The sequence below is a fragment of the Protopterus annectens genome, chromosome 2.part2 (assembly GCF_019279795.1).
Source record: "Protopterus annectens isolate FY-2018-M chromosome 2.part2, PAN1.0, whole genome shotgun sequence".
Classification (NCBI taxonomy): Eukaryota; Metazoa; Chordata; order Ceratodontiformes; family Protopteridae; genus Protopterus; species Protopterus annectens.
In genome coordinates, this window is record NC_056730.1 from 530,113,507 (window position 1) to 530,130,712 (window position 17,206).

General features: G+C 36.6%; 1 protein-coding gene across 1 annotated transcript in view; it reads left to right on the forward strand.

The window, feature by feature from the left end:
- The window catches only part of CAPN7 (calpain 7), a 1,011,285-nt gene that overhangs the window by 388,334 nt on the left and 605,745 nt on the right, over positions 1 to 17,206 (forward strand). The window contains exons 8-9 of the mRNA XM_044064001.1: positions 4,254 to 4,339; positions 16,450 to 16,543. Of these exons, the coding sequence (XP_043919936.1) occupies positions 4,254 to 4,339; positions 16,450 to 16,543 (180 nt within the window). The remainder of the gene's footprint in view (positions 1 to 4,253; positions 4,340 to 16,449; positions 16,544 to 17,206) is intronic.

The window sequence follows — 17,206 nt, forward strand, 5'->3', positions numbered from 1 at the left end:
ACTTACTACTACTAAGCAGTAACCATCAAAATTTCGATCCCCCACAATCCCTGAGAACACAGCTACCTATGTAAAATTGTTCAGAGAAACTCTGCGCACTGATGTCAATAAATGCATGAAGACAGTTGTGCCTATTAGAAATATGCCCAGAACTCAAAAACAACCCCCCTGGTGCAATGCAAATGTAAACTGTACACAAAATAAAAAAAGTCATAACAAAGATTAGGAAGTACTACACCAATCATGATAAAAACATTCTCATCAATCTAAACAAACAACTACAAAGGCACATTCTCATCAACCTAAACAAATAACTTACAAGGCAAGTTAAGTCTACTAAAGCCAATTTGAGGTAAAGATAGCCTCTAAGGCAAAGGACAACCATGGGGCTTTCTTTAGCTATGTTGGAAACCTCAAAGGTGGCACACATGAATCTGCAGAACCGATTGTAAATAGGGCCACCTTCATGGAGACTGAAGGTATAGCAAATCTGCTAGCCAACAAATTAATCTCCAGTTTCTCTTCATAGCCTTCAGAACATGCATACTAATAGAAATCCTGTTCTAAAAACATTTTGAATGTACAGCAAATATTTAAAATATGTTCCTGTTTTTGGGCCTTTGTACCCCATTATTTTAGGTTTTGTCCAGATTTCTTGTCAAAGTCAAGCTAAAGTAAACTTTATTGTCATTCAGAAATCATACAAGTGCAAAAACTGAATGAAATTCCATATCTCCAGACTCAATGTGCAGACAACATATAGACTATTTTCACAGACATTTCACATGTAACACCTGTCTATTACATCACAGACATGCAGATAGACAGACTAATATTGCACATAACTAGAAACATATTTTAACACTTTTTGAACTGAACATGTACTTGCATGAGACTTTTGTATTGCACGGGTACTTGGTTAAGACATTGCATTGAGCCTTGCACAGAAAGAGACATTGAGTATTGCAATGTGAACATTAGAGCATTGCACTATGGACCTTAGAATATTGCACTATGCTTAATTTATGGATTTGCATGTATTGCACTGAAAGAAGAGATATTTTACTGCATTGCTACTGCCCTAGATGGCCTATAAGTTACAGCCATGTTGAATATTGCATTAAGTATTAGGTGAGACTGATCACCATGTTCTTGCACAAATTGAGACAGTTCCTACTGACCCAGTTGGACAACATGGAGTGTAGTGGTTATTAGAGTTCGGCAGCCTGATGACATTGTGCTAAAAGGATGCAAGGTATGGCAGGCTCTCAGACAGGACCAAGGAAGTTAGGATAGGGTAGACCACCTCCACAAAGAAGCTGGTCAGTAGCAGATTCCGTCAGGGCTCTGTAATGGGTTCACTCCTTTTTGGCATGTACTTTTTGGAAGTCAGAGCCAATGTTAAGAGTCTCTTCATGACCAGTTTTGCAGATGATTACAAACTAGGAGGAGTCATAGAATCCCCCCAAGTCACCAACATCCCAAAGGAAGGACTAGTACAGACAAATGATTTGTGCAAAAGCCATGACTTAGAACTCAATTCCAAGAAATGCATAATAACACCATTTAGGAATTCATCCATCCTAGGAAAATTACCTCATTGATATCACACCCCTAAGACTAGATATCACACCCCTAAGACTAGAGTCAGTAGTCAGGGATTTGTGTACATATGTAGATAGTAGCCTGGATTTCAACTAACATGTGTCTGAGGTTGTAAGCAAGTCATTCTGTGTTGCTCAACGTATAAACAAGGGCATGGAATTTAGGTCATCATTTCACTGTATTCAGTCTTCACCAGGCCCGTCATTGAATAAAACATCCTCTTTAGTATGTGCCTGACTGGGCACATACAACATCTGGAACTTCCACAGGCATTCCTCACAAAATGAATACAGAGTATAAAGAGTATGACCTGTGCAGATTGCCTCAAAGCACTATCTCTATACTCTGTTTCCTACAGACTGTTGAGAGATGATCTATGCCTGGCATACAAGGCATCCTTGGATCCCACTCTGATGGACCTTTGAGATATTCACAACATGAATATCAGAATTATTCAATCAAAGGATTTAAACTTTGCTTGTGACATGAATAGGACATGTTGAGGAGACAGATATGTGTCTCAGTGAATTCCCCTTCACTAGAACAGGCTTGATTCCCTAACCATATTCAGCAGAAACCTGGAGCACTGGATGGGAAATGGAAATGTTCGCTGGGTCTAGCACCTGTTTCTGTAATGGGCAGATCTTACCTGGAAATACATATGCCCCTTAAAATAACCTCTATTAAATATTAACTTAAGGGATACAATTAGGATGCTTGGCTAGGCTTATGAAGCCTAGCTACGTCGTTAGCCAAGTTAGTCTGATGATGTCTGTTTCTGGTTGAAAGCACTAATCATCTTCAATAAAATTCCTCATTTTAAGAGATTTTCCAAGCCTGTTTTTTCTCCTTTTTAATAAGGATTTCCTCTGAAAGTAAGATTTGATTTTCATATAGTCTATGCAGGATCTTATAGCTACTGCCTTAGTCCATTTAAGATGTGTCTCTCTAGTCATTTGGGCTTTTCATTTCGCTTACCTGAGCTGTTGCTCCTTTGGTAGCTTTGAGAAGTTCTGTAAGATTACAAGATCCCTCATGAGGCATTCTAGGGCCATTTTTAACATTATTGAATATAACTCAGGCATGGGGTTTTATCTAGTAGTAGTTATTGTTTTAGTTTACATAGTTAAGCTAAAACAATTTGTTTTGTTTTATCATATAATGTGCCTAGTCTTATAAGCACAGAAATATAATTTTGTTTTTATACAACTTGCTGCTGCTTCTCTTATCTGGCTTCTGATGAGAAATAAAAGAGGAACTATTATTCACATCATTTTTTTAGCTTCCTGCGTCGGGTTGCACATGGGTTATTCATGAAGTGAAGCTGAACACATTGCAAGGGTCATTCTGCTGCTAGTTATGTGGGTATTAGAAAATATGCAACATAACACATAATTGTAGTAGTTCTAAGAGGGATTTTAAAGATGTCATACTATGACATGGTAACTGTTTTCATCACCACCATTCACTGTATATGGGCATGACCCTATCATCTAGCAGTAAGAAAATGATCTTCCGCTAATGATGGAGGTAGGAGCAGGGACATAGGGAGCAGATGTATACACATCTTCTAATTCCAGGTAAAGTAAATGACAGTAACAAGGTACATGTTATTGAGGATTAGTGGCATGTAGTATATAATAAAATTAAAAATTAAACACAAATATCATTATTGCACTTGAAACATTTTTTACAACTGTAGTAGTACTACTCCTTCCAGGTACTGCGATAAATACAACCAAGATTTTCAAAGTTAAAACATGTACTCATTTCCTTCAGTTTTTCAGATTCCCAGTGGGCAAGTAACAAATGTTCAAAGCAGGCAAGTTACACAGCAGCAGCAACAGCAGCTGTGTGTGCTCATGTTTTACAGAAAAAGGTTAATGTTTAAGGTAAGTATAAATGCAAGTAGCAGTTTGGACCCACATGGCCATCTATATGCAGTGCTCCAAAGCTTTATCATCACATTTTATGTTTATAACTCTTCCGTTCCTCAAAATGTGATGTTTAAAATCACCGAAAGGTTTCATATTTTTTTATTCTTTGATACCACCTTTATTCATTTCATGGTCACAGGAAAGCCGGTGCATTTCTCAGTGGACAGTGGGCAAAAAGGCTTAGAAACTGCCCTCCCACCACATACAGTGCATCATATATTGCCAGTTCACCAGTGTCATATTTTTGGGTGGTGGGAGGAAACCAGAGCATTTAGTGAAAACCCACATAGACACAAGTAGGACAGTCACACTTTGCACAGAAGGCACCAGTGCCAAGAATTTAAAATCAAACTTCATGTGGCAGTAATGTCAACCACTGCACTACTGTGCTACCCCAAGTAAAGGTTTAAGAATTGCAAATACTTGAAGAGCCAATTTCCTTATTATGAGTGTACCTTCACTGTATTACATGTATTTTGATATGAGAGCAGAAATGTGTAATTGCATGCATTTCAACAGCAGAGCAAAACTGTGTAATGAGTATTTCTAATATATTTTTACTAATGGTAATATTGACATTTCCGTATACTATCCCTTCTCTGTTAAAAAGTTGTGTTTACATAGCACTGTTTCTATGTACATCTTTAAACTGTATATATTTGAATATTCTAGAGTGATTTTCTTTCTTTTTTTTTTCTTTTTTCTTTTTAGACAGTTGTATCAGACTGTTCCTTTGTGGCATCTCTAGCTATAAGTGCTGCTTACGAGAGGCGGTATAACAAAAAGCTTATTACAAGGTAAATTCCCATTATGAATTCCAAATCAGAGTGCAGTTCTTAGTCCATTTAACTTCTTGTTTATTAAAAATGTTTGAAACAAGCATTTGTATTTTAATATGAAACATAATTTGCATTTTTAACTAAAAATAATTGGTTATATTAAAAAAATAGTGTAGTAAGATGGAACACATTGTAACTTGCTAAGATAATCTTAACCTTCATGAAACCATGTATAATGCATCCAGTTTTAGACTATATTTGTACTCCAAACATACAATGTTCTTCCTTATCCAGGCATTATGTTAGGCATTATTGTAGGCTTCATCTTTAGACTATAGCAGATCTCACCAGATTTTTAATCGTTTAAACATCATGACACCTCCTTTGCTAATTTAACTTTTCAAGTACCATCTGAAGTGGATATAGTGTAAGGTGAGTTACCTTTTACTTTAGAATAGGGAAGCTTTACTAAGGTGAGGTACATGTAATTATTTTGCAGAATAAAGAAAAGGAAAAACATAAAAGCTGTACAAGGAGTGCAGTCATTTTTTTCAGTATATCTTGCAACATATAACATGCAAAGTGTGTAGACCTTTATAACCCATATGCAAACAGATTGTAGATATTTATAGCGTAGTTTTCTTTTTCTGAATTACTATTTCTGAATTCAGAATATAGAATTTATGAATAACTGTTACTTCAGGCAACAGATTACTAGATGTTGACCAAAGTAAATAATATGAATTGCATTGTAATTGGCATTGCAGTGCATCTCCATCTGACTCAATAATTTGTTTGACTAAGTTTAATTATTTTATGCATATAATTGGTATGCAAGTTGAAAACATTTTTGCATACAGCAGTCATAGTGAGCCAGAGTTACTGTGCTTTCATACTATCTTCATAATAACAAAAAAACAGCAGAACGGCAATACTCTGCTTCTCAAAAAAAAATTTTATTGCGTAAGCACTTTTGTTTAGACCAATATCCAAACTTCTTCAGACATTGTTTTGCTGAATGCAAAAGTTTTTATAAACAACCAATTAACTAATTAATTAATATAAAAAACGTCATCAGCTCAATCAATACAATAAAATATTAACGCTATACCCTCTAAAAATCATCATCATTAAAAATAATGCATTAAAATTCAATATATCTTAATAATGAATCATTCAATACTAAGAAGAAACAAATAAGAAAGAACCAACCAAAGGACCAACACACCATTGTATCCATATTTTATACTTTTGGTGTTCAGGTGGCATTCGCATTCAAATTGTTTAAGTTTCAAAGTGCACATAATAGAAGCATACTCATTGAGGCCAGGGTATATGTGTGCAAATGTCCGAATTTGCCATAAAAGTTCATTTTCCTCTAGCTTTAATGCCCATGACCCCCCTCTTTTATTATGTAATTCCTGATGCAGAATAGTAGATTTTTAGAGTGTATAGCTTTAATATTTTATTGTATTTCCATGAGTTAATTGAGCTGATGACATTTTTTATATTAATTAATTAGTTAATTGGTTGCATATAAAAACATTTGCATTCAGTAAACCAATGTCTGAAGAAGTTTGGATATTGGTCTAAATGAAAGCACTTACGCAATAAAAAAAATTTTGAGAAGAAGAGTATTGCCGTTCTGCTGTTTTTTTGTTTTCAACAGTTTTTGTCATTTGCACTGCTTTTTTGGAGTTTTATTATGGCGAATGGTGGTACTATTTCCTCACAGTGTTTATTTACACAAGAAGAACATGGTTTATCAGGATGTACCAACAACGAGGTGAATGCCGTGGGTAATTTAACCATCTTGGTACAACTGTTAGGCAGGGTTAATACCCTGTCTAAAAGGCTCGAAAACAATGAGATAAATGATGTTCGTAGCCTACCTACAATTTCGTCTAAGGGCTCAGTTATTAACAGACAAGCCTTGTCCTTTGCGGATGTTTCAAATAATAGTGCTCACAATAATGCAGTTGGACATGGTATTGTAACATCTGCTAATGGTCTTAATCAAAACAATTGCCAAGAACAAAACACAACATCAATCTGAAGTGCTACCTGCTATTGGCGAGTATCTCAAGACACCTATTTTCTTTGGTTGCACCAATGACAACATTAATATCTCTAGTTCTCCAGTAATTAACAATCCTACCATTATTGTTCATTTAAATAACTTTGATAAGAAGTTATTAAAATACCGGAAGCTCCAACTGGAGATTAGCTATTTACAAGAATGCATTAACAATGGGCTAGTACCTAAGGGACTGCACCAGTGGAGGTACCCTGTTGGACTTGTTTCCAAATCCTGCTTTCATCAAGAACTTATTGGTTTGTTTGATAGACAAGGCATTGGATTTTTAGGAGTCCTGATTAAACATTATAGAATACAGGTTGACTCCCTTACAAGTGAATTAGAGATTCTCAAAAGGAATTTCACATCCAATGCAGAGGTTTTTATGTACAGATTTGACTATGGTCGTATTTTTTCCTCTATAGACTCTGTTATCAAAAGAGCAATAGAGGTAAAGACAAAGAAATTGAATAGGGATGTGCATGCTTATGCACAAAGCATTGCCTATCCCCCACCTCCGCAACTTCCGAATTCCATTGGTGCTGAGGAGACCATCCATGATCCATGCCTTCTCGATACCAATGATGATGATGGAGGCTCTGACAACATCGCTCAGTCTCAACAGTTGAGAAGAAATGAGCAAATTAAGAATGGCGAGGGTTCACAGCAAGCATCAGGCCATATATCGAATGACGTTAACAGTCAGGATTTTCAAGGTGCTCGCCAAAAAACTACATTACCACAACAGAATATCAGGCAGCAAGGACAACAACAGTGAAAGAAGCAGAACTGCCAAAGGAGGTAGTTTATGGCTCGCTTAGAAATCCAGTGATCATACCAAGTACCCAAGGTGATTTCAAGGTGTTCAATTATACAGACATTTGCTTGGACACACATTTTGTTGACTTGTTATCTAAAGGATTATCATTTGTTCCTGACTAGGGCTGATTTAGCAAAAACAGTCCTGGACTTAAAGATGTTTGTACGGAAATTAAATCTATCAGTTCTTATGGGCAATACTCCTGGTTTAACTCGTGACTTAAAAGTATCTAGCCTGTTTAACCCACCATTATATCCTACTATAGCACAGTTTGAATGTATCTGTGAAATGGATTGAAGACTGGTTTATGCAGAAATAATGTTAAAAACGTTAATGGTAACATAACCTCTGATGAATTAGACTTTTTAGTGTCCCTGAAGTTACACAAAATTAGAATAATGAAACCCGACAAGGGTGGAGGGCTTATATTCTTGATTGACCATGATTACATACAGAAAATGCTTAGTGTTTTAGATGATGACTGTTACTGTTTAACTAGTACCAATGAAGTAAACACCACCTATAAGCAAATACAGAATATTATAAATGATTTGTTTTTGGAGGGAAGTATGGCAGCACCAAAAATATCCGTTATATTCGGGTCTCCCAAGATACACAAAAACAAATCCAACCCGCCATTTCGACCAATTGTTGATGGACGGGGATCAATTGTATATGCTTGTGCTAAATACGTTGACAGCAAATTAAAACCGATTATTAAAAGTGAGGAGCATATTTTCCTGGATTCATAGGGATTTTTGGATGGAATTAATAAATTGGAATTTAATGTTAATCATAATTTTTTAATGATTGATATAAAAGATCTATATACCGTCATCCACAGAACCAGGGCATTGACTGGGTTTGAAATTTACACACTGTTAAGGGTGTAGAGAATAATGAAGTCTATGTCCTAGAAATGCTCTTACAGTTGGTCCTTCACAATAATTTCATGCTGTTTAATGGTCAAGTATATAAACAAACATCAAGTGCGCACCTTGCGGCGGGAGTTTTGCTAATCATGTGCTAGCCTATTGGGAGCATAAATTCTTATTTAAAGATCAACTTTTTCAGGAACATATGGCCTGGTACACTAGATACCAGGATGATATGTTCTTTATTTGGAAAGGAGATGCCATTTCTGTTCCACCTTTTATTGAAGAAATTAAAAAATTCACCAATTTTTTGGGATTTCACCTTCCAATTTGAAACATAAGCCATCAATTATCTAGATGTCTTAATATCTAAAGATAAGATTCATAATAGATTTAGAGCAGTCATCCCTTCCATCAGAAGAAGGCAGTTATGAAAGGCCAGTTAATAAGGGCATCAAGGATGATATCACTGGAGGATGATTTTCATGCAGAATGTAGCCTACTCAGAGCCATGTTTAACAGCAGGCGATACCCAGTAAGCTTATTCAATCAAACATATAGAGAAGTAGCAACTAAAAGAAATATTGGGCACTTTAAGCCCATTTTATCTAAGGGTTATTATACCATAACTGATAAATTAGATAATAACACTTGCACAAATATGCATATCAATAATAAGCTGGACACTATAGGCCCTATATTTATTACAACATATTCTAAGGATGCAAAATTCATTTCAAGTATTTTATATAAGAATTAGGCCTTAGTGACAGAAGATATGCTTGTTAACAAAAAGTTTGAAAAACTGCTGCAGATAACATATAGACGTGGACAGAATTTAAAAGACTTTTTGGAATTCCAAAATAATGCTAGGATAAAGAATGCAGGCATGTCCAAGTGTGGACGATGCCATCAATGTCAACATATACTTATTGGCAGTAAAATTAACATCAGAGACATTGAATATCGTATAAGCAGGAAATTCAACTGTGAGTCCAAGAGTATTGTTTATGCTGCATTATGTCAACAATGTCAGTCCTTTTACATAGGGAAAATGTAGAGAACAGTGAGACAAAGAATATATGAACATATTTATCATATAAACAAAGGAACTACTACAAATGCTTTGGCTAGGCATGTATTGCAATACCCCACTCATAGATTTCTTTTTACTTTTCTGCATCAGGAATTAAAGAGGGGGGCCATGGGCATTAAAGCTAGAGGAAAACGAACTTTTATGGTAAATTTGGACATTTGCACACATATACCCTGGCCTCAATGAGTATGCTTCTTTTATGTGCACTTTGAAACTTAAACAATTAGATAGGTGAATGCCACCTGAACACCAAAAGTATAAAATATGGATACAATGGTGTGTCGGTCCTTTGGTTGGTTCTTTGTAAGTTTTAGTTATTTGTTTCTTCTTAGTGTTGAATGATTCATTATTAAGATATATTGAATATGAATGCATTATTTTAATGATGATTTTTAGAGTGTATAGCTTTAATATTTTATTGTATTTCCATGAGTTGATTGAGCTGATGATGTTTTTTTATATTAATTAATTAGTTAATTGGTTGTGTATAAAAACTTTTGCATTCAGCAAAACAATGCCTGAAGAAGTTTGGATATTGGTCTAAATGAAAGCGCTTAACGCAATAAAATTTTTTTTGAGAAGGGAGGGTATTGCCATTCTGATGTTTCTTTTGTTTTTATCATAGTATCTTCATGTTGGGCCATTCCATTTTGTCACATAGCAAATCTATCTTTGAGTTATAGTATTTTATTTATTTATTCATTTGTTTATATTTGTAGTGCACTGATCTATATTGACTAATTTCAGACTCAGCCTGGGTAATTATAATCTGTGTTTGATTTACTGAGGATTATAGTCTCTGCTCTGTGTTATTTGCCATTTAAGTAACTGAGGAAATGTCTGCCTTTAATAATTTCTGGATGCTGAAAAGTGTAGATCACATTTCCACCTACAATGCTGATTGTACTCTTTGTTGTTTCACACCTGCTGCCGTAGTTATGTGTCCCACCTTGTAAAATTCAAGCCTAATGCACTTAACGTAATGCACTAAAAACTTACCTAAACAGCAGAGGCCTCCAAAACAGTTCCTTATTACAACAGCGAAACTCCACTTACGCGAATACGGAAACGAAACGTCGACACATATTTAGCGCACCACAAAAACACAGAACATCCTGAAGTACGAAATTCGAAATGTCGAATCGTCATAGTTGACCCTTCTCTGGTATAGCTCCTTAAGGTAAGTGTACAATAGTTACGGACCTTAGGGTTAGGATGCGGGTTAAGGTAAGTGCATAGATAGTAATATATGCAAGCTTTACTTTAGGGATAGATGTAGGGTTTTGTTAAGTGTATGTATGTGGATTATTTATTTTGTTTGGGTAGGTAATACGTAGCAGGCAGTGGGGTTGGCCAACTATGATGATTCAACATTTTGAATTTCGCAGTTCAAGACATTCGGTGTTTTCGCAGTTCACTAAACATGTGTCAACATTTCCGTATTTGCATAAGTGAGGTTTTGCAATTGTAATATAGACACGTGCAGACATTCCCCACACAACACCGAACACATCACAGACAGCAGACAACACACCAGTGTCTCACAAACACAGCCCATAAGCCATAACAATAAACCAAACATACTAGTCATTGTGTCATTCAAAGTGTGTAGCCTGTCCAACCCCCCCCCCCCAGCCATAACCAGGCAAAAAGATTTCTCAAAAATAGACTACAACCTTCTAAGGGAAGGTATCAGTAGCCTCACACCGCCTCCCCCCTCAGAGGATGCAGACAAATATGCTGAACAGTATGCCAGTGCAGTATACAAGCACCTGTACAACTGCATGGACTCAGCCATACTCAACAGAACTAAAACCTGCTCCACAAGGAAACACAATCCTATGTGGTGGACATCCTCTATCAACAGGCTTTACAACAAAAGGAAGAAACAATTGTCTGAGGGTAAAAAGGCATAAATTCCTAATTGGAAAAACCTCCTTCCTTAGCCTCAACAAGCAAATTAGATCACTAGTGAAAACCTCCAAAGCCAATTATGAATTGAAACTAACCTCTGAAACAAAGGTTAACCACAAAGCCTTTTTTAGTTGCGTCAGAAACCTCCATGGCAAAGACCAGGTTTGTTTCAAATTAGTTCTTAATGGTACTACTTATTGACTTAGCCAACCTGCTAGCAGACAGGTTCAGCGCAAACTTCACCCCCCTGTCTCCCCCCCTCAAAGGCTGATTTGACATCTCCAATACTTGCCCCACACCTCACATCTCTGTAGATCAAGTGTAAAAGGCCCCATCCAAAGCAAAGAACACCACTTCCATGGGACCTGATAATATGCCAGGCTGTATTCTGCAACATCTCCAGCAAGAAGTAGCCTCGCCAATGAGCACCATATTCAACCATAGCCTAAGTACAGGCTTCATTTCAGCAGAGTGGAGAACTGCCATTGTCATCCCTTTGCACAAAGGTGGTGCCACTACTGACCCTGGAAACTATCGCCCCATTAGCTTGACAAGTCTGATCTGTAAGGCCTTGGAGGATATTGTTATGGACCTCATAAACAAGGACATAGGCAATCTCCAAGTACTTGACCCCACCCAGTTCAGATTCGTCAAGGTCAGATCTTGCCTGTTGAACCTGGTTGACTTTTTTGAGACGGTCACCAAAGCACTGGATGAGGGAAAGTCAGTACTGACAGCTTACCTTGACTTGGCCAAAGCCTTTGACATAATCCCGCACTCCGGCGTCATCAATAAGCTAACAGAACTTGGCGTAAATCCCTGTCTCATCAGGTGAGTTGCCGGCTGGCTCACTGATAGGACCCACAAGGTCAAAATAGGTGTCACTACCTCTTGACAGCAGACCTGCCACTAGTGGTGTCCCCCAGGGATCTGTCCTGAGACCCCTATTGTTTGGTATCTACTTCTCAGAGGTCCAGGCAAAGACAAAAGGCCTGTGGCTGACCAAGTTTTTGGGACAACTGTAAGTTGGGTGCTGTCATTGACTCCCCAGATGATGTTAACATACTTCAAGATGGTCTCACAGCAACAAATGGCTGGTGCCAAAATCATGGCCTTAAGTTAAATGCAAAAAAATGTGTTATCATACCATTCGGCAAAAACATGGCCCCTACTAATTACCACATTAGCGGCAACCCCCTAAGTGCACAACCTGTGGTGAGAGACCTCGGTACACAAGTTGACAACAGTCTCACATTTGACCATCATGAAGCGACAGTGGTCAGAAAAGTTTACTTGTTTCCTCTCATAAGCAAAGGGATTGCATCCAGAAAAAATACCTCTCTGTACTCCTTCCTTATTCGACCAATAATTGAGTACAGTGCCCCGTTTAGTATGTACCACTCCAAACACCTGCACCAACTGGAAAGGTCACAGAAATACCTCACAAAGAGAATCCATGGCCTCCAACACCTATCTTGTGTGGACAGGCTCAAATCACTATCAATCTACTCTGTATCATACAGATTACTCAGAGGTGATCTGTGTCTCGCCTACAAGGCAATCTCAAACCCTCTTCTACTAAAGATGCTCCATATCCATAAGTCTAACTCCTTACATAGTACCCGATCAAAAGGCTTAAATCTAATATGTGACATTAACAAAACCTGCTGGCGAGACAGGTTTGTCTCCCAAAGGCTACCCTGTCTCTGGAATAGACTCCCCATACACATCAAACAAAGTACATCGCTGACCCTCTTCAAGCGCAACCTTGATGAGTGGATGGGCAACCACAGATTTGTCCCAGGGGTTCCAACTATGTCCCTCATTGACATAGGTAACAGGTGCTGATTGAGGTTTCTCTTCTGAGGATAGACTCTTGGCTAGGCTTGTAAGGGCCCCTGGAGCCATTAGCCTAGTAATGTCCTATGATCCTGTGATCCTAAGAGCAAGCAAATGCAGCACATTTTTCAGTATAATTTAATCACTCTACTGAATTTTCAGTATTTGGTATTTAAGCAGGTATAATGTAAGGAAGTTATTTTGCTTAACAAGTAAAACAAAAGGTCCTTTACTTGTGGAGTTAAAGATATTTCTCACATGTAATTTTTCTTTGACTCCGAGTTCCAGGCAATTGCTAACGGAAGCCTCCATAGGATATATTTCTAATTTGCTTTAATTCTTCTTAATTTGCAGTTACTTTGTTTTATAGAGCTCCCTTCTTATCTTGTTGTTATTTAAAAGTTTTTAGTGTAACACTGGAGAAGTGTTTCCAGGGGTAACATGTGATTGTGGGTGATATAAATGCACCTTCTGTGACATGGACAGTTACTACCACAGCAATGATATTTCCAGTTTGGTTAGCTCCAGTGCTGAGTTTGAATATTCCCAGTTGGACAAGGAGCCAACAAGGGAAGGCAATGTCCTTGATGTTGTTTGGATCCGGAATGATTTAGTACCCAGTTGTTGCAGGACTGAATATGGACTTGTAGGTTCTGATCACTTATGTGTTTAATGGCAAGTTGAAAAGGACTAAGTGAGTTTGGTTTAAAGCGTAATTCTCCAACACTGAAATGTTATCAAGCGGACTATTCAGCTATGAATAATAGACTAGAGCATTTGAATTGGCAGGTAAATATGGAAGATAAAAATGCTGAAGATTTCTGGGACATTTTTTATGAACATATTTTCTGTTATTGATCATTTTGTTCCAAGAACTAATTATACCAATTGTCTAAAGAAGCATAATGAATGGTGGACTAGTAAACTCAGTAGGCTAGGGAGAAAAGTGAAAGCCTGTTGGCAGAGGTTTAAGATAATTCCTAATAATAGAACAAAATATCAGAAAATTAGGAGTAGATTTAGGTGTTACTAAGATCTACTAGAAGGAAAGATGAATATAAGTTAGCAACCTACATCACTGATAACAAAATGACTTTCTTTAGGTACCTAAGGAGTCACATGATGGACTCAATCAAATATTAGGATAGTGTAATATTCTTAGATGCATCTCAGTTGGTAGAGGCAATAGCAGGTACGTTTTCTTCCTTGTCAAATGCCAACTCCACTTTCTCCAGTTTTGATTTCAACAGCCACAGTTACACCTGCCTGATTAAAATCCAGAAACTAGTGGTTTCTGCACTAAGCACAATTACACTGTACTTGGCAGATGGTCCTGATGAGCTATTCAGTTATTTCTTTGTTTAAAATTTTTAAAAAGCTGTTAACTTGTCTATACTGGTTATATCATTTTGGTTTGTAGGAGGGGTTTGTCCCATTAACATGGAAAACAGCTGTCATATTTCCTTTTTTAAAAGGAGGTAAAACTTATACATTGATATATTAGTCTTATGTATATTTTGTTAAATGGCTTGGAAGCATTTTGTGGTCCTTGATAAAAGAAGAGCTGTCTTGGCCCTGGATATTTTTCAGTATGGGTTTAACCAAGGGAGATCTCATCTGAATAACCTGTTATATTTTTACCACAACATCTGGAAATCAGTCTGTGTGTGTTTATATTTTGGTGTGATCTTGTTGGCTCTGTCCAAGACATTTAACTGTATTTTTCATATAGAAATTAAGATAACTTTATTTAAACTTGGAATCAGCCAATACATAATAATGTGGGTTGTTAGCTGGCTAACTGAAAGAACAAAAAAATGAAGATATTTCTGAAGAAAGGAAGGTTGCAGCAAGGGTCCCTCAGGGTTCTGTTCTTTGATCCTTCTTGTTTAATCTGTTTATGTCTGACTTCCCATCTCAAGTAAGATTTTAGTCAGCAGATGACACCAAAATTGGCACATGTCTTCCTGGATACCATTCACTTTTGGTCTTTATGTAAGAACATGGTCTTTAATGTCATTAAAGCAATGGTGCTGCACTTTGGGTTGAATAATTCTTTTTTCTTTATGCTTTGCATAATATTTTTATAAGTAGTGAGTGCAAAATTCGGGATTTAGGTCAGGTGGTGAACTATACATTGAAACATGTTAACAGTTTCATATTTGTAATAAAAGTGGTAGTCTGTTATTAGAGACATTATATGTAGTATCTCTTGTCACAATGAAAGAGTTTTACTACCCCTTTACAAGGCTGTAGTAAGACTGCATTTAGAATGGTGTGGTGCTGTCTGTATTTACAATTGCACCCAAATATTCAGACTGCAAAGAATTTGGGAATGTTTTATGAGACAGATGGATGGTGTTAAGAATTATAGTTATATAAATAGAGTTGAACTTCTGTCTCTGTATTTCTTTTGTTATAGATTAATTAGGGGAAACCTGATTGTTATAAATAAATGTTTAAATAATGTATTATCAACCACTTTGGGTCATGAATTCATTCAGCACAGTCAGGATACTGGAAATAATTGATTTTGGAAATATGTTAGTGTGGCACTCTTCTTTGGGGAAAAGCTCTTTTCATCACAGGGCTGGGAAATTGTGGAATGATCTTCCTGTAGAGATCATGAAGTCTTTTAGTTACAATATATTCATAGCAGTTATGGACTGTTGGTTTGACAATAGGATTTTTAGTCCTTACTAACAGCCAGTAAACTCATTTAATCTCTGTTGAAGCTCTGAATTTGATACTCACCAAACATTGAACATCAGTGTGCTCCGTTATGGAGGCATGAACTAAATATTTAGACAGATTTAGTGTTAAAGGCTAAAGCATTTTTGTTTTTGCAATTAACTATGTTCAGCAGAGACTGTGGAACTTGGCTGTAAAGTTGTAATTAAATGTAAGGAATAAAAACCAGCATAAAAGAAAAAAAGAAAGGTAGATTCCATTCATTTTCATAGTAAATGATGGTCCAAACCTACAGAAATGAATTAAAGGGTGTCTTTTGTTCAAAGTACCAATTCTGAACCTGAGTCGTTGAGCAGCGTTAATGTGACTGAGTAAAAACTTACATAAGCAGAATATCTTAATTGCATTAGTGTGTGTATTTCCTTTTAAGAGCTTAGTGCTTATTGTGAAACTACTAGTTTTCTGTCATGCACTACATGCGAGTCTTTACTGTAGTCCATGTGAGCCTATACTGTAGTCCTCATGTTGTTCAACTCAATACATTGCCTGTCTTACTAATAATACATTTGAATTTAGTATATAACAAGGAGTATAAAACAGTTAAGCACAGAATACATAGTGAGATTGATTCATTTGTGCTGCAGTTTGTAGCATAAACTGCCACACTTTCCAGCACTTTTAACAAACATGAGAGTAACTCTTAATGTACATCTTAATGTCTTTATAGACCTTTCATGTAGCTTTCCATGCTTGCATGTTATTGCTTGTTTTTCTCTTCTAATACCATTACCAATCCACTGGCATTTTATTTTGCAGTATAATTTACCCACAAAACAAGAAGGGAGAACCCGAATATAACCCCTGTGGAAAATATATGGTGAAACTTCACATCAATGGTGTGCCTAGAAAGGTAGGTACATTAATCATTATATATGTAAAACTTAAGGCAGCACACTGGTGCTAAAGATTTCTTCTCCTTTACAAAATGAGTTCACCTGGAAATCTGTATTTGGGGAACTCTTCAGTTTGCTTAGCTATCTTGACAAATATTGTTGGATAACTTTCTTTTATTATGGGACCAACACATACAGTGATAAAGATGATGTAAGATAGAGGCAAGCAAGCAAGCACTCACAATTCCACATATGTAAACTAAATTAAAATGCTCATCAAATTAAACTGTAAACATTTGTGTTACACACATTGGCAACCAAAGTCCATTTGAAAACAAACTTTTACTATGTATTCCAAAGAACTAGCTGTTGAGCAAATTGCCTTCAGTAGTTCAGACATTTTAATAAAAATGTCTTTAAAAAATGCAGGTCAGTCATTCCACTCCAATGGAAGATCGCCATTATTAGTTAATTAATTACAACTAATCAAACAGTCAGATATTCAAAAAAATTAAAGCTATAACACCAGGGAGAAAATATTTATGAAAATATCTTAAAATTTATACTTTCATGTCTATTTACAAATCTTTCATCAACTCATCATTTAATCCGTAAAGATGAAGTGTATTATATCATCATGGAGCCTGAATCCTCACTACTGACACCGGAGAGGGACGTTC